The 18316-nt window shown below is 43.4% G+C and overlaps 1 protein-coding gene across 1 annotated transcript in view; it reads right to left on the bottom strand.

Annotated features, from left to right (window-relative positions):
* RBL2 (RB transcriptional corepressor like 2) overlaps window positions 1–18316 on the bottom strand; it is a 51913-nt gene that overhangs the window by 21767 nt on the left and 11830 nt on the right. Inside the window, exons 8-21 of the mRNA XM_090260740.1 lie at window positions 17983–18169; window positions 15678–15844; window positions 13765–13871; window positions 12979–13082; window positions 10840–10977; window positions 9899–10063; window positions 9282–9393; window positions 8063–8332; window positions 7582–7865; window positions 7316–7492; window positions 4852–4923; window positions 4162–4264; window positions 3350–3555; window positions 2607–2771 (exon numbers count right to left, since the gene is read on the bottom strand). Coding sequence (XP_090116866.1) covers window positions 2607–2771; window positions 3350–3555; window positions 4162–4264; window positions 4852–4923; window positions 7316–7492; window positions 7582–7865; window positions 8063–8332; window positions 9282–9393; window positions 9899–10063; window positions 10840–10977; window positions 12979–13082; window positions 13765–13871; window positions 15678–15844; window positions 17983–18169 — 2257 coding nt within the window. The remainder of the gene's footprint in view (window positions 1–2606; window positions 2772–3349; window positions 3556–4161; window positions 4265–4851; window positions 4924–7315; window positions 7493–7581; window positions 7866–8062; window positions 8333–9281; window positions 9394–9898; window positions 10064–10839; window positions 10978–12978; window positions 13083–13764; window positions 13872–15677; window positions 15845–17982; window positions 18170–18316) is intronic.

Here is an 18316-nt window from a genome sequence, read left to right as displayed (position 1 = left end):
TCCACGTACACTTGATGCTGTTGGAGTGTTCTATAAACGCTAGTGAGCCAGTTTGGTGGATAATGTTCACGTCTAAAATATTCTTACACTGATTTTCTACTTGTTCAGTCAATTATGTTGAAAACTTGACTATAAATATTTTTATTTTCTATTTAGGATTGTACATCCTCTCTGTCATTAGGACATTACCTCCTTATTATTGATAGCATTATTTGCTCTTGAGCTACTACAATTAACTTGGCACTCCAAGCTTTCTTTTGATTAGTGTTAGTTAGCAAAGTATAATTTTTCGCATCCTTTTACTTTAAAAACAGCTTTATTGGGCTATAATTCACACAGCACATAATGTAACCACATAGTGTGCTCCCAGAGCCATGTGACAGTGGTCACGGCACTTGTCACTCCTTAGCACCCCAGGAGGAAACTGCTCCCGTCAGCGGGACCCCCACTCTCATCAGCAGGCAACCACTAATCACGCTGCTTCTGTGCGTTTGCCCATTCTGCACATTTCATATACGTGCAGTCGTCCGGTATTTATCCTTTTGTGACTGGCTTCTTTCACTTAGCGGAATGTTTTCAGGGTTCATCCCTGTTGCAGCACGTGGCAGGGCTTCTTTATTGGAGTAATATTCCATCATGGATATGCATTTTACTCATTCATCACTTAATGGGACATTTGGGTTATAATAACCCTTTAACCCTTTACACTGTTTGTGTCTTTAAATAGCTGGGTCTTCATTTTTCACCCAGTGTTACAATTTCTACCTTTTAACTGGTATATTTAGATCATTTACATTTAATTGCCATTTGTTTGCTATTTTTCCATCCATTCCTCCCTTTTTTGGCCTTCTCTTGGAATGGGTGTCCTGACTCATTATTTTCATTTACCTCGTTAATCTACTTGGAATTTACTTGGTTATAAGATGGAAATCTAATGTTACAGGAAGTGTCAGTCATTTCGTCCAACTCCAATTGCTTTTGGGGCTATTGCCATTTTTGTTCCCAGATTTCACAGTCACACTGTGAATATTATTGGCATTAGAGAAAACCTATGCAATAGTTAGAAGAAAGTCCATATTTTAAAAATATTTCATCATCTTATTCAGAAACATTAGTTAGTATATCTTCATTTATTCCAGTCTTTTAAAATGTTTAATTGAAGTTAAATAACTTTTCTACAAAGATAAATTTATTACAAGGCGTGTGATACTTTACTGCTATTATAGGAAGTTTTTCCTTTATATTTTCTCGCAGATTTTTTTCTTCACTTGTCTTCCCAACTTTCTATTTTAAAACACTTCAAGCTTACAGAGCAGTTGGAAGGGCAGCATACTGAGGACCCCTTTACCGATCGTCGACATTTACATCATTTGACATTTCTTTTTCTCTACATAATCGTTTAGTTGAGCCATTTGGAAGTAAGTTCCTGACACCGGAACGGTTCCCCTCTGAATACATCAAGCATATTCTCCTACATAACCCGGTACCATCATCAATACCAAAGAAATTAACAGACATTTAAAAATTACTAGCACTGAAGTCTGTGCTAAATTTTCCCCTTGCCCCAGAATGTGCTCTAGAGGCGAGTTTCTCTACGTGGCGACGCCCTGCAGCAGGGCCCTCCCACCGCCGACCCCGCTTCAGGGCAGGCACGTCTGCTGCGGCCTGGGCTGGCCCTGGCTGGTGGCTCTGTCGGCTGGAGCCCCTCCTAGACCCCAAAAGGCTTTGGGCTCAGTTACCAGCCGGGGCACGTGTGGAAAGCTCTCTCATCTCTCTAATCAATAACGAAGTACCCTCAGGTGAAAGAAGAGTCTGGGCTATTTGTTTTGTGGCTGTTTCTTTCTAAACAACTTTAAACAGTATCCCTCACTTATCGCGGGGATTACGTTCCAGACACACCCCCGCCCCCGCCCCCTGCGAAGCAGGACCCTTACGTTTATTCTACACTCTGAAACCTATGGAACTTTAACAACATACGTATACAGTACTGCAAAATCCTGCGATAGAGTGAAAAATCCGCGATAAATCATTAAATATATTTTCAAAAATCCTGCGATACAGTGAGGCCGCGATAAGTGAACCGCGATATAGAGAGGGACCACTGTAAATACAATCATCACAAAAGGGCCTTTAAGATCCAGTTGTACCCCTTATTCGGGTATTCTTCTGAATACCTTCCTTCCACACCTCAGCAACTCCATCCATTAAGACCTGTCCTGTGGTCCCCTCCCCGCTGCAGACAAAGGCAGACGCTGCCACACAAATCTATGCTGATAGGACTGAGACGCTTCCTGTCACAGAAACAGGTGCTCAGGAATTAGAGATCCAAATTTTCTTTCCCTAACAAAAATTCAGAATTTTAAAATTTTATCAATGGAATAAGACAAAATCCTAGGTTTACAGTTGAATGTTAAAAATGCACAGATAAGAAAAGGAAGGAATGAAAATCCAAATCCCTTAAACTCTAAAATTCTCCCTGCAAGCCCCTGATTTTTGCTCCACTGGGACTTAACTGGCCACTTTTCCCTGGCAGGTCCCATCAGTCCTGTTCTTGGAATCCTAAGCTTTTTGGAGTTAGTAAGAGCCAAGATACACGTTAGGCTCACCTTTGAAGGACTATCGCTGAAGAGGTACAGAAGCCTTTCCCCAGAAGAAAGCACTGTGTCACTTTTATGCGGGGAGATGTAGACAGAATGGCCCTGGGTCAGCTGTACGCGGCGAGGTGAGCCTACTCTCACACACGGGTAGGGAGACAGAGGAGGCGCGTCCGCCTATTAAAAAAAAAAAAAAGAATTAGTATTTCTAAGAAAGCTAAACAATTGCTAACCAGGTATTTTTTGAGAGCAGTTCTTTTTTTGTAAGAGAGGAGATCTAATAACCCGTCAGCTTTATGAATGGCAAGCGGTGCCCACAGGTAAACCTAAGGGAGACTGCACGACCAGCAAACAGGTAGGTGCCCACGTGGGGCAGGAACTGTGTGACGGCTGTGTAGTACATTCCGTCACGGCACGCGCATCGCAACCCCAGAAACTCGGGACTGTCCCACCCCCCTCTCTAGGGGAGGGGACGAGGCGCCGGGCAAGGCCCGCGCACGGCGACCACAGTGCCGAGTGCTGGAAACGGGCACCCGCGCGCGCGGCCATGCGGCTGCGCTCCAGGGAACCCACGCGCCGTCTGACTGTTTAATGCTACACAGCGGGAATGGTCTCAGCTCTAACTGCTTCTGCAGACCTCCTCCGTTCTCATAAGAATCACTTGTAAACCTAGCTTACGCACGGAGCAGCTCGGAGAAGTGACTCCTCACGCCCCTCGGGGGAGACCCGCGCGGCTCAGGCCCCGTTGCACTCACCGTGTTTCCCTCCGAGTACTTCATGGCAAACGATCTGATGTGCGTCATGTAGACGTTGTTGTAGAACTGGATGAGGTCGCCCCTCTCCTCCTCCTCCACGTCGCTGTTGGCGCCCGTGAGGCGGGTCGGTGTGGGCGGCGCGCTGCTGGGCTGCGGGATGGGCAGGGTGCTGCTGGACCGCATGACGGGGCTGGAGTCCCGGCTGGCTGCGGGGGACAGAGGCTGTTGGACGGGCTGCCGGGGCGGGGGGCCGGCGGTTCTTAAAGCAAAAGTCCAGGGGCGTAAGGGCAGACGGCTGGCCGCCCTACACGTGTGAGCGCAGCAAAGGGGCACTTAATTCTTCACGCGAGGGGGCGAAGCACAGGCAGGACACCAGCGCTAACGTCGTCACCCACAGGCCAGGGCTGCAGGACGGGCACACTGAGGGGTGTTCACGAGTAAGTCACACCACGTTTTCTAGGACCGGGGCCCTGCGTTAAGTGGTGCCAACGAACAGTTGGGGGCGGAGTTTCCATAGCATGGTTTCAGCGGGCATGCCAGGCTTTTCTGAGACTCAGGCCAGCGAATTCCTGTCTGAACCCTTTAATTCCCCTGGGGAGAAGTGTTAGTGTTAGACAGTGTGCCTCCAAGCTCCGGGGTGAGGGACAAACAACTGCCACTAGACTTGGAATTCTGTTTGTTGTTCCAACAAATCCTCTCCAGTAAAATAGTTCCCTTAGTAATTTCATTTAGTAATCCTCAGATTTCTAGGCCGGAAAGATAAGAGAAGCTTCTACTTGTATTACGTCTGTCTTCATAGAGGCCCCACTTACTTCCAGCCTTTAGTTCTGTGGGAGAGTTCTCATGGCTTCTGCTCTCGCTGCTGCCAGAATTCCTTCTCTTCATCTTCCCTTTTATCAGAACACTTCTGTATACCTTTAGAGACACCATGGCCAGGGGACAGAAGTTAGTGCTTACTAAGTACATCCTGGACTAGATGACCTTGACATGCTATTTCATTCTTACAACTCCCTCTGTGTAACAGTTCTCCTCCTCGGGGGAGGTTAATAAATGCAGCCAAGGTCAGGTATCAAATAACAGATCGAGGGTTTATACCAGGGCCTGCCTGGCTTAAAGCCCCAGGTTCTGCCTGCAATACACACAGCAGTCATCGTACCCAGCCATAAAATCCAGTCATTCTAAGGCAAAGACGAAGATCTCACATACCTTCCTCTTTAATAGTATTAAAGGTAAAATGAGTTTTAAAACTTTGTTAAATGTACTGTTTCCTAAACCAGACAGACAGGTGACAAAGAAAAAACTTCCTAATCTAATTAGAAGTCAGTTACTTCATATCATTACCTTTTGGAAAAAAGAGAACTTAAACTAAATTAAACTTTTTTTAAAGTAAAGTCTTAGTTGATTAGTCTGGAGAAGAGGCTATGGGATCAGCTCTGGTTAATTTTTGTATCTGTGATAGACTTTAAGCTTTATTTTTCAGCCCTGAGAAGGAATGTAGTTACCTGGCTCCGGGCCTGTGGCTGAGTCCTGTAAGAACGCATGATATTCTGGAAGGACTTGTCATCTTGTGTCACCTGAAAAAAGAATAAGAGTATTTCATGAGAGAAGCTGACTTCTCGCAAAATATTGTGTGGAGCACTATAAACTTGCTCCACGGTGAAATTGGTGAAAGTTGTATTTAAAAACAGTCACTTAAAGTCTCTGGGAATGGTCCTGGGGCACACAACAAATGAAGAAATGCTACTGAAATCTTAATATTTAGCAACACCAAAGGTAGTCAGTGGGATCTGAACCAAGGCCTGGAGTAAAGCAGGCAGTAACAAATGAAAATTTCACTAGAGGAACAAAGCAGTGTTTCGCTTACTAGGGACCCGGTGAAATAATAGACAACTTCTCATCAGAAACTATGGAGGCACAGAGGCAATGGAAAAACGTTCAAAGTGCTCCAAGTGACACTAAGAATCCAATATCCAGCAAAGTGATCTAAAGGAAGTTCTTTAAACTAAAAGCAAGCGACGTCACATAGTAATTCAAATGTGAAAAAACAAAGCACTGGGAAAGATAATTATGTAGCTTGAAAGTATAAAATGTCTCTTCTTCCTTCTCACAACTGTACAAAACAACATGTCTGTAACCTATTGTTGGACCTACAACATATAGAAATATGATATGTTTGCCAAAAACAGAACAAAGAAAGGGAGGAGGGAACATGAATAGACTTGTGACATAGGAAATGGATCCTTCATCAATAAAGTACCCACAAAGAAAAAGCAAAGGCTTCAGTGCCTCCACCGCTGAATTCTATGAGACATTTAAAGAGCTAATACTGATTCTTCACAAACTCTGAAAACAGGAGGAACCCTTTCCCTATGTACTATGACCCTATCACCAAGTGCGATTTACACCAGGCATGCAAAAGCAAGGTGGCTTAATGTATGAAAATCAATCAGTAAAACTTCAAACCAGGATAAATCTTTACAACCTTAGCTCTGGCAATGTATTCTTAGACATTATACCAAAAGCACAAGCAACAAAAGAAAAAAGTCTTCATCAAAATTCAAATCACGTATCTCACAAGGCAAGTGCATATGAATATATAAAGAACTCCTACAATTTCACAACAAAAAAGCAAACAATCCAATTCAGAAATGGGCAAAGGGTTTAAACATGTTTCTCCAAAGATGACATACAAATGAGCAGCAGTAAGCAAGTAAGAAAGTGCTTGACGTCATTAGTCATCAGAGAAATGGAAACACCACGATGAGATAGCTCATCATACCCACTGGGGTGGCCAGACTCAAAAACTCAGATAATGGCCGACAGACTCAATAAGAGACACCCGAGATCATTAGTCACGAGGCAAATACGAATCAGAACCACAGGGAGGTACTCGCCAGCACCCACTGGAAAGCAAGCTGGCAAAGATGTAGACAGGTTGGAACTCCTGCGCTGCTGCTGGGAATGTAAAATGGTGCGGCCGCTGTAGCAAACAAAGTGGCAGTTCCTCAGAAATTAAACATGAAATAATATGACCCAGCAATTCCATTTTTGGGTGTATACACAAAAGTATTGAAACCAAACTCGAAAAGATAGTTGTATGCCCGTGTTCATAGCAGCCTTAGTCACAATAGCCAAAAAGTGGGAACATCCCAAGTGTCCATCAGTGGGTGAAAGGATGAACAGAATGTGGTATATCCATACAATGAAATATTGCTCAGCCTTAAAAAGAAAATAACTCATACTACGACACACATGAATCTAGAGGACATACTAACGGAAATAAACTAGTCCCCAAAGCAGCAATGTTGCGCAACCCACTTACACGAGGCACCTAGAACAGCCTGAGTCACACAGAGACAGAAAGGAGAACACTGGTTATGGGGACCAAGGAGAATGACAATGGAGAGAAATAACTTAATTAGGAAGGAGTCACGGAGCTGTTTGGAACCCAGACAGGTGGTGGGTGTACGGCACTGTAAACGTACTGAATGCCAATGGATTACTCAGAAATGGCTAATTCTGACACATGCATTAAAAAAGAAAGAGTAAATGCTGATGAAAATGAAGAGCGGCCGGGACCTTCACTTGCAGAGGGTGGGAATGTAAACGGGGCCGCGACCCTGAGAGCAGTCTGGCGGTTTCTCAGACGGCAGGCACGGGGCTCCCCGACGCCCTCGCAGTCCCCGCCTAGACACACACCACAGTGAGAGCCCCGTGCAAAGACTTGTACACAGCTGTTCACAAGTAGCTAAAAAGTGAAACTGACCCGTCCGCTGAAAGATGGATAAACACTATGTAGCCGTACAATGGAAGATGATGTTCTAAAATTGTGAATATACTAAAATCGACTGAGTTGCATGATTTACGCTGAGTTTTATGGACTGTAATTGTATCTCAATAAAGCTATTAAAATTGCTGAGAGTAAGGAATGAGCATCTTTTTTCTTTCATATTCCAAAGGACTCACTTTTGCCATCACATAAATGGCGCACATTATCAGCTGGTCCAGGTGTCTGTCCATCATGAGTTCAGTACAGTGAACGAGGGAGAATTCAAAGCAGGTCCAGATCTTCTTCCTCAGATCATCTGAAATATCCAGTTTGCCGCAAAGGTCCCGCAGGCGGATACCTGCTAACTGGTAAACCTAGCAGATAAACAAGAACACTTCGGACTGTGTTTCTCCGTGACACGCTGCCCCAGCTCCTGGCCTGGTAAGGGCACATGGAAAATTACCTTTCTAAAGAAAAGGGACAGGGAGCTGGTGGTCTTCCTGGGTCTCCCGCTGCCACTGGTCGAAGGCGGGCTCTGTTTCTGCGGCTGCGCACCCGGGGAGGGCTGCTGGGCGGCCGCCTGACCGGAGACCTGCGGGCTGGGTCCCGCCGCCTGCTGAGAGCTCAAGTTCCCAGGCAGGGCTTGAGAACTGAGGGACTGGAGGGGGTTCGTCACGGCTGGTGCCTGTCCCCCAACATTGACTTGAACTGGGAAGAACGTTATCCCTCCGTTTTCATTGGCAATACCTACAGTTTGTTACAAAGAAAAAGGCATAAGGAAATGTTGACCATATAAGGTTCTCCAGGCAGGGGTTTCCAATTCCTCCCCGCTCCTAACACCTTTCGCATCTACACACGTTTCATATCATTGTTCCAGCCAAATCTCAGGTGGCTTTCTAATAAATGCCACAAAAACCCCCATGAACCAGTTCTGCCTTCCCTACCTTGTACAGGAATGGTCACAGTTTGTCCATTGTTGGCTGTGACGGTGGCTGTTGCCATGGTGACCAAAGTCTGTCCAGGAACTGGTGTGACAGGAACGGCCTCCGCGGGCACGTTCTGCACTGGGACAGCAGCGACTATGGGCTGCGGTGGCATGCGCCCCGCTGTGCCTCTGTCAGTGGGGCTGTCATTGTCAGCAAACAGCCGTCTTCTGGTAGAGCTGAGTGCTGGGGAGCTGTATCTGTCATACAACACTGCTGCGGATGCCACGCCTAGGGCAGGGAAGAAAATCAGACAGCCACTTAACTCAGGGAGACTGAGATCTGACTTCCATCCAAGCTGTTCCTAGAATTCATAAGCTAATTAGGGTCATAATTTAAGAGCAAACAAAAATTACAGGAGTCACATCACAGCTACATTCAAGCAATGAAAATTCAACTGAACGCTACTCTGAGCAAAATTTAAGGAAAGCTTTTTCTCTGACAGTTATCCCTTCTTCTCTCCACCTTCCGCCAAATCGAACGAGGCTTTGTCCCCCACTGCTACAGGGTCTTGATGAGGGAGGAGCAATGTAAAGAATTACTCTATTTTTCCATGACATTTTTTACCATACTCAATTTCGACCTAACACCTATGTGTAATGTGATTTTACCATAAACCCACTACTTGATAAGGGAACTTGATGGATGTGATATTCCTATGGTGCCATCTGGGAGCATTTATTCCCCCCGTTTTATGAATCTTTGCCTTTATCCACATATAGAGAATGAATAAAACTCAATAATGGCCTTCAGAAAGAACGGATATGTTTTGCATTCAATTAAGCTTTATTTTTTTAAACAACTTTATTGAGATATAATTCTCATATATTTCACCCATTTAAAATTGTAGTAATTTAATGGTTTTTGGTGTAATTATTTTTCTAATGATTTTTGGTGTATTTTTTTGTGTGTGTGGTAAAATAAAAATATATAAACATACACTTTAAAAATAGGAAACATTGATATAGAGTATCCTTTTTTCAAAGACACTTGTTATATCATGCATTTCCCTGTGTTCTTACATATTCTTCAAAAGCATTACTTGTATGTCACCATGTGGCACTATAATGTACAGAATATTTTCTGTATATGCCCAATGAACTTCATTTGCAGGTTTAGATGGAATTTAAATCCTCAGATATTACGCTTCCAAATATCTCCCTTAGTATTTTAAACTTACTTCTTGCAAGTCCTCCAGCATCAGCACGGACTTCACTCACTCTTCTTGCAACCAAAGAGGAGCCAGGAGCACAGACTTCATTTGCTCTTTCCAGGTTGTGAGGTAGCATGACCTATCAAGAATTATATAAACAGAATTCCAGTATTCAAAACGGCATTCTAATAAAAAAATACAGTAATAATCTAAGATAGAAACCATCTTGGCTCATCAGTTATTCCATCTATCAGCTCTCTTTTCCATTTTCATACTAAAGTTAAAATAAACTGACGGGCTTACAAAAAATTCAAAACCTAGTAAGCAGATAATATAAACTAACATTCCTTACTGATTTAGAGAATTAGAACAGCACGCGTTCTAAGATACAGAAACTCGATTAAAATTCAAGAGAGAATCCCAAATTCTTACTAAGTCACTGAACACCCGGGGCAATCACAGATCATTTCTGATTCTTGTTGCCTGTTAGATATAGGGGTACTTGTGCCATACCAAACCCAGATGCGACCCGCCCACCCTCCATAAGGAAGACTGTTTATCTGCTCCCTGTGAAAGAGGACTGGGAATAGACTAGATACTGATGTACTTCGGTTATAGAAAGATGTTAAGATACTGTCACAAACCTCTTCACATGTAGGAACTCTGTTCTCATTGTCTCTAATCCTGTCCCAGAGCAGAGAGCCCGATTTCCACGCCAAGTGGTCCAGGATCTCTTCTTCAATGTTATTGAGGTGTTTTACCACCTCCCTACAGAGGCCGTCCTCTGCTCGGATGAAGATTTCTATCACCTGAAATAAAAATGTCCGGGTTCAATAATAATTATTTTTTTACGAAAATTGTTTAAGTATAAAAAATGGGTAAATTTAATTTTTTTACTTTTTTATAAATACAATGAAGACAATTTATAAAAATTAACAAGTTTAAAGAACGGCGCATACGGGAGGCAACCGACCGTTGCTTCTTTCTCACATAGATGGTTCTCTCCCTATCTTCCTCCCTCCCTTCCCTTCTCTAAAAATATATAAATAAAAATCTTTAAGGAAACTGTGAACATTCAATCTATGCTACTATAAAATGTTTTGACTGCTGAATCTGAATTAAATTCATACACTAAATTAGTATTAAGGAAACTACCAAATCAATGCCATAACTCTGTGCCTCTATGTAACATGTGAAAGAGAATTTTTGTTTCTGATACTTTCAATATTATTTACTTTCCATAAAGTTAAAAAAAAAGATTGCTATATACGATTAGCTAGTAACATGTTTGCTGTTTTTTAAAAACCTTCTTAAGCTCATAAAATGAGCTTTGATTCTAAAAACCTTTATGAACTAAAAGGAATCAAATGAAGCTTTTACTGAGAATAGAACTTTATATTATAGTAAAAGAATTTATATAGTTCTTAAGACTATTTCTTCTCTGCTCCCCAAAGAGTAGAAAGTATTAAACATGTCATTAAAATTTGAAGAAATGTACTCAGATATTAAAATGAACTCAATGGCTAACAACAGGAAGTTGGTCTCATCTACAATTTCCTCATTAGTATCAGATTTAAAAAAATACCTTATAAAAGTGAAAAAGTGGCACATCAAACATTTCAGTAATAAGTGAAAAATTCCCAGGAGGGTCGTAAGAAAAAGTGACGATCTCAAGGCAGCAGGCGAAGAGCGACCTGTGGAATGCATCCTGCTCCAGAATCACCTGTGCAACAGTGAGAGTTTAGACACATTAGCCTACCTGGACAAGACATTTCACACCCAGTCAAGCTATTCTATAAGCTCGTGAGAAGCATGTGCTGATTTTCTTACAAAACCTTTAATTTTATACAATAAATAATTCCATTTTTAGCAACTTTCAAAAATCTTACATATTATGGAACATAGCTAATACGAAAGATTACATCCCTAAAATACACACACACTCTGATGCCCTGAAGACTAATAATCTGGAAAGATGTTTCAAAACAGTATTTACAGTAAGAGGCCACTGTCATAAAAAGATGGCTGGGTGGAGGGCACGTGACTTGGCCAGATGGTTATGGACCAAAAGTCAACATATTTACTCAGGGTGACACAGTCACAGATGATTTTCACATTTCCTTTGTTTTCCTTATTTATTTTCCAAAATTGTCCATATTATTTTTGAATTAAAGTTATGTAGACATGAAAAACATAGGCAATCAAGAACAAAAAACAGGTAAAGTACACCATCAAAATTAAAACCTTTTGTGTATCAAAAACTACTATCAATGAAGTGAAAATATTGGCAAATTATATGTCTGGTAAGGGATCAATATCTAGAACATACACTCAAAAGAACTGAAAGCAGAGACTCAAACAGATACTTGTACATCAATGTTCACAACAGCATTATTCACAACAATCAAACGGTGGCAACAACTCAGATGTCTATCAACAGAGGAAAGGACAAACTGTAATATGTACCTATATGTGTGGGGTGTATGTGTAGGACATTATTCAACCGTAAAAAGAAATACAATTCTGACACACGCTACAAAAGGGATAAACCTTGGAAACATGCTAAGTGAAATAGGCCAGACACGAAAGAACAAATATACGAATACAGGAGGTACCTCGAATCAGCAAGTTCAGAGAGAGGAAGTGGAACAAAGGTTACCAGGGCTACAGGCTGTCGGTTTGGGATGATGAAAAAATTCTGAAGGGGACGTAAGTGCACAGTGAATTGTGCACTTAAAAATGCTTAAGACAGTAAATTTTATGCATCTTTTACTACAATAAAATTTTTTAAAAAATTTCTTAGGTATCCACTTACTATCAACCTCTAAACTATGGCTATGTTTTATAATCCTTCTGTTTTAATATTTGAAAATTTGTCATACAATAGCTTTTAAAATTCCTACAGCCGTATTTTTATATGTATATAAAAGAAATGTAAATAGGTACAAGGAATTAGAACAATTACTGGTCAATTTTATAATTTTCTTTATAATGTTATTTAAAAAATTAGTTAAAATGTTTTTGAGCCCTGGCTGGTGTGGCTCAGTGGATTGAGCACCAGCCTGTGAACCGAAGTGTCACTGGTTTGGTTCCCAGTCAGGGCACAGGCCTGGGCTGCGGGCGGGCAACCGAGTGATGTTTCACTCACACAGCAATGTTTCTCTTCCTTTCTTTCTCCCTTCCTTTCCTTCTAAAAATAAATAAAATCTTAAAAGAAATATTTTTGATGCAATTAAATTTCACTTGTTTAAAATTTACATTTCTTGACTAGTAAAATATAGGAAAAATAATTATCTTAGCCAAAGGACAATGGTCAAATATTTGTTAAAAGTCCAACCTATTTGTTACAAATGTAAATATTTAGTATTTATTAAATAAATAGTCAATACTCAATTTATTCTTGCTATATAAGGCTTGAATATAATCTACTATTTAAAAACTCGGGATGTTTTAATCCTTGACTCGAGTTTTACGACCCACGGAAACCGTAAGCTGTAACGACACAGGGCCGCCACGCCGAGGCACGGAGTGGGGGTGCCGGCAGCGGGGGGACTGAGCAGTCTCCTTAGGTGCCAGTTTTCCTCCCTTAAAACCACGCCGCGTTTCTTTTCTTCAATAATAGCCTGTTTGGGTTTTTTTTTGGTTTTTTTTTTGTTTTTGGTGGCTAGAGCTGACAGAAAACTACATTTTACCGTGCTAATCAATACATTGGTTATCTACTTACAGATAAATCTGTGCTTTCCAGTCTTTTTCGTTCCTGCTCAACAACAGATTCCAATACTTTATAGTAAAGCATCTCGGCAAAGCGAAAATGTTTGTTGGCATTTTCTGCATGAAAAATAAAAGAACAATAATCACATGCAAAGAAAATATTGTGAAAAATGAGGGTTCATCTCATCCCCGTCCACAAAATAAAATGTAAAAACCAACTAGACATTTTATCTATATGCCCTTCCTACTGCTGCAATTTCAGTCATCCCTAAAGTTCCTTATTTTTTTCATGGTAACAGTTATATTTTTCTAAAACTGTGAAATGAAATTTTCACATAAAAAACTATAATGGCATTCCATTAAGATTCACATTGGTCGGGGGAACGTCTGAACAGGGGTGCTCCCCGCCAGGAGGTTGGCTGTGCCGCTCCCCGCGTATCTGTGGTTGAATTGCGAACATCGAATGACCCCTAGCACGGGTCCGGGCACCCGAACAGCTGTGTCTCCTGTTCTTGTTCTCGATACTCTGCGGAATCCCTGTGCCTCTACATTTACTATCCACTGCACACATGAAAACTGAAGAATTTCCAAGCAAACAAGCACCAGAAGTTCGACATAAGCAAGATGCCAGTCTGGAATGTGTCTCATCGAGAAGGGCCGACAGCACCTGGCTGACAGGAAAACGAGGCGGCCATGTCCTAGCCCCCCGTCTAGAGGCGTGAACCTCTCCTTCGCATTCCCGGCTCGGCCCTCGGCCAGCCCCCAGGATGAGAGCCCTGCAGACGTCAGGACGCCTCACCTTTAGCACCGCTGCTGCCCTCGTCCGGCTGAGAGTGCTGAGAATACAGTTCGAACATCTCTTTCAGTCTGTTTGCAATAGCCTGGGTAGGATCTCTAGAACATTGCCTAAGAAACAAGAAGAAATCGCCCAGTTTAAAGGTCTTGCCGAGTGACGAAGGAATAAACCATTCACCACCCTGTGTTTTCACTAAGCTGTAACTATGAAACCCTCGGATCGCACACCGGACTCCCCGCAAGGTGACCAGGAGGCCCCGGGCTGTCCTACCCAAGGAGGCGACGCCGCAGCGCTCAGTGAGTCCGCGCCTGGACTGCGGCCTTCCCCGCCCCCACCGCTGCAGCCGCCGAGGACAAACAGCGCTGCCCTCCGCGGCCTCCCCACGGAACCCCCGGGGAAAGCAGAACGAAGGGGCGCCAGACGTCCATAACCGTGACCTGCGTTCTACATCCTTCCCACAAAAGCAGGGTCAGTGCAGTTTAGCTTTGTTTTTTTAAACTAGGAAAGCAATTTTTGTTCGTTGCGGGAGTATTATACAGATTACCACCTCGTGGGCTTTCGTAAAAACTTTGTTTTTTATCTTGATCATAGATATACATATTCATTTCAAAAATGTAGCAAATGTAGAAAACTATGAAAAAATAAAAGTTCGTTATAATTCTGCTAGAGATAGCTATTGAATATCATGTATAAACAAAATTTTATTTATAAACTCACACCGTTACTTTTTTTACAAAAACAGACCTTTTGGTTCTTCCTAGTATCTATTGGCATTTAAATATCCCTAATGGTATTTAAGACTAAAAAAGCTGCTGCATCTGGTTAGAGAGGGTAAAAAGATTTGGAAGATACAGAGATTAAGTGAGGCCTCTAAAATGTATTCATAAAATGCTTCTGTGTTCTAGGGAAACAAGATCCGTTCGGAAAACATGACTTGGGAAAAGGCCATACAGACCCAGCCTGCTGGGTGGTGATCACAATCCAGTTTATGAGAAAAGGAGACCTCATGAAAATGCAGAGGGAACCGCGTCAGCCTTGGGATTGAACGAGCCCAGCTATGAGTGGGGAATCACTAATGTGTGTATACAGGGCCTTTGTACACCGTATCACCTGAAATAAAGCGGGCTCCTATGGGCTCTATATCATCAAATCATAAACATTTAGGACTGACATCCTTTTCAGGATACGCGTGTTTTTACAGTTTACAAAAGTCACAGTGGTTTTAAATTGTTATGAATGTAACTCCCCACCTTCTGAAATACGCCCCACCCTCTCCATGAAGTCCTGCGACCACTACCATCTTTACTGGCCCCCCTTTCCTTAAATCTTAAGACAGAACAGCTGGTAACAGATAGTTTGGTGCTTTATTCTACAGTGTCTAGTGTTGTGAGTTACTGACTCCTGTGCTGTTTAAGGAAACCATGTCTGTCTCCCCAGTGGCCAAATTCACGTTGAGACCTAATCCCAGATGTGACGGTGTTGGGAGCATGTGGGAAGTGATTAGGCTGTGAGCGCGAAGCCCTCCTGATGGAATCGGAGCCTTGTAAGAGAGACCCCAGGGAGAGTCCTAGTCTCCTTCAGCCGTGCAAGGACACGGCAAAGATACCAGGAAGTGGTCCTCATCAGACACTGCATCTACTGACACCTTGAACTTCCAGACAGTAATGCTGTTATGAGCCGCCTGGTCTATGGTATCCGTTAGAGCAGCCCGAACAGACGAAGACACCGAGAAGTGTCACCTCGTAATCACATATCTTATGCTGCCCTGTCGTCTGCAGACCACCGGCAGTACGGAGCACACCCCTGATGTAAATCACTAGTGAGTAGATGAGGGCGCTGGCGGTGAACACTTAAAATCTACTGTTAGAAAATGGTCAACAGGCAAGTCTGGGAGGGCCAGGCCGGCTCACGCTAACCTTAGGATCCGCCGCAGGTTCTCGGTGGGCACGTTCTTGCGGCCGGCCAGCATGGTGTGGAGGCGGGCCAGGCTGTGCGTGGCCAAGGTGGCGGGCGCCACCCGCGGGCTGCTGTCCTTCGTGTACCTCACGCCGGTGAGCGGGGTGGAGACTCTCAGTGTTTGAGACTGGAAAGGAAGGAAAGGACATTATTTCAGGTCAGAAAGGCTTTCGGTTCCTTCACAACAGAGAACTGGAGGCAATCAGACTTTATCTTTACATTACTAACAAATTTTAGTGATTCAAATACCACCATTCTTGGAATTTACACGTAACACCGCGAAAAGCCGCCACTATCCATGTGAAGACATGTGAAAGGACAACCTGTATTTTAGTGAACTAAAGAGTTTGTCTATGAAGTTAAATCTTTAAGAGGAAGCACATTTCCCTATATTCCCTCCTTCAAAACTTAAGCATGAAGGCAAAAATAAGCATTAAAAATTTAAGAATATCTTTGAGAAAGAGCTAGCATCTACTGCTATTTTTGTAAGTGCCCAAAGATTGACAAAGCCTAGAACAAATCTGGCCCGAATAAATCCATGATTTAACAAAAGCCATCTAACCGATCAAACCGGCCTCAGAGAGGAAGCAGCAAACACTGCCAGAGGCAGAGGCCAGCCCGGCGCAGACGGCCCTCCTGCCCCCCTTACCTGCAGTCATATACTCTAGCACAGGTTTGTCCTTAAAGTGGACTGAGCCTCACGTGAATAAGTTTAAGTCAACATTCCTGAATATACCCATGAAATCTATATGGCTTAATGTCACAGAATTTAAGCATGACTACATCTGCTAATAAAATATCTAATTTTTCCAACAAACTCTTAAAAGTTAAGATAGCTTAAGAGTGCTTTTTTAGTATTTCAGGGAGAGTGTATTTCCCAGTGTATTATATGTTTTTATTTTAGAGATAGCTGTAAAAACAGCTAGCAGAAATTTCACCTGGCAACAGAACCATTCAGGTGGGCAGTACAGGGAAGCACAGACATTAACCGTGCAAAAATAAATCAGTGTGCTTTTTCTGTGACTTCAACAGTAAAGACTGCCACTTTGTTTCAAAGAAATTCATTCCATACGTTTGTCTAGGTCACTAAGATGACGTGGGTGGCTTTACATTCAGAAGGTTGCTCCCGCCTCACACAGCCCTCCTCGCTGCCAGCTTCTTCGCTGCGCGGGAGCCATGGCCTTGTGGGAGGGCGTGTCCGGGGAAGCGACAGCGGCCGGCAGCACCTGGCCTGCAGGCAGCAGCGCTTCCACAAAGGGAGCAGGAGCGAGGACCACAGCCTCCTGCCTATAGCCCTTGAGGGCAGCGTGGGCTTCCTGGTAGCACTGGTTAAGTTCTTAGCTCACAGCTTCCTGTACATTCTAAACAAGGGGCTCTTGGCTTCGAACACATGCCGCAGCTGTTCACAGGGCTTGGTCCTCACTTCAGGTCTCTGTTAATTTCACCTCCACAAAGGCATCTTTCCCAACCACCCTACCTGCTGCGGTCCGAGGACCCCCCATTCTCCCCCCGCTCCGATACTTTGTACTGTTACTATATTTTATTTTCCTTCCTGTATCATCCGATGTACTATGTATTTTCCTTGTTTGGCTATGGATTGTCTACCTCCCTACACAGGACGTTCTTGGCTGTTTTGTTCCTCAGTGCCCCCAGTGTGCTGAATACAATCTGGCATGGAGGATACGTTAAGAATATTTGTTGAATGAGTAATCAGATCAGTCTTAAGCCCGCTCCTGTGAGTTCCCCCGTGGAATTACCCACACTGCCTCTGGAGGCAGCTGTCAGAAGCTGTACGCTTTCTGTTAAACCACACAGCAGAAGGGAGACTCTTAGTCTCCATCACCCTCAGGGTCTGCATGATCTAACACCACGTGATCCCCAAACTCCGTTCACAAGGATTTCCATAAAGCCTACAGATTCTCAGCTTCTCTAGTCTCCTCCATAGAGGCACCAATTTAGGTCAGTCAGCATGTTCTAAATGCCTACTACTTCCGATATGTAAAGGCTGCATACCACTGGCCCATGTTTTCAAAACCAGCAATCATCAGCATGAAACATTCACTTAAATTTGTGTAAGTTCACTTCTGTCTCAGAGCTAACCCAAAACGCTGGAGGCTGGTGTCGACAACAGACCAGTATGCAGAAGTGGGGTCCCTTTTTCATCTCGGGTCGGTATGGCGGGAATTTCCTCCCTCCCACCGGAAGCAGGGACACCACCCACCAAGCTGCTGACACAGAGCAGGCCCTGGGCAGGCGGCCACACACCTGGCTAAACTGCTGCTGCAGGATGGACTTCATCTGCACCCGCTCCGCGGAATCTGAGATGGAGCTGGTGCTCATGCGCCTGGAGAGCGTCCCGATGTCCTCCTCGGCGTCCTCTCCGAGGAAGATGCGTTCATCCAGGTTCCCCACAGACAAGACATACTCTTGGTAGGCCTTAGTGAGGTTTCTACTGCAGGAAGGAAAGACGAGGCAAAACAGACACACAATTGCTATTCGAGTTCATGTTCAGTCCACCCCATTTTTTAAAATTTTTTAATAAGGATTATTTTTTATTTTTAGAGAGAAGGGAAGGGAGAGAGAGACAAAGATACAGCAA

This window comes from Furipterus horrens, unplaced genomic scaffold (genome assembly GCF_987537825.1).
Source record: "Furipterus horrens unplaced genomic scaffold, mFurHor1.1.pri manual_scaffold_13, whole genome shotgun sequence".
Taxonomy (NCBI): domain Eukaryota; kingdom Metazoa; phylum Chordata; class Mammalia; order Chiroptera; family Furipteridae; genus Furipterus; species Furipterus horrens.
Note: the sequence above shows the minus strand (reverse complement) of the source record. Positions and strands in the feature narration are given on the sequence as shown.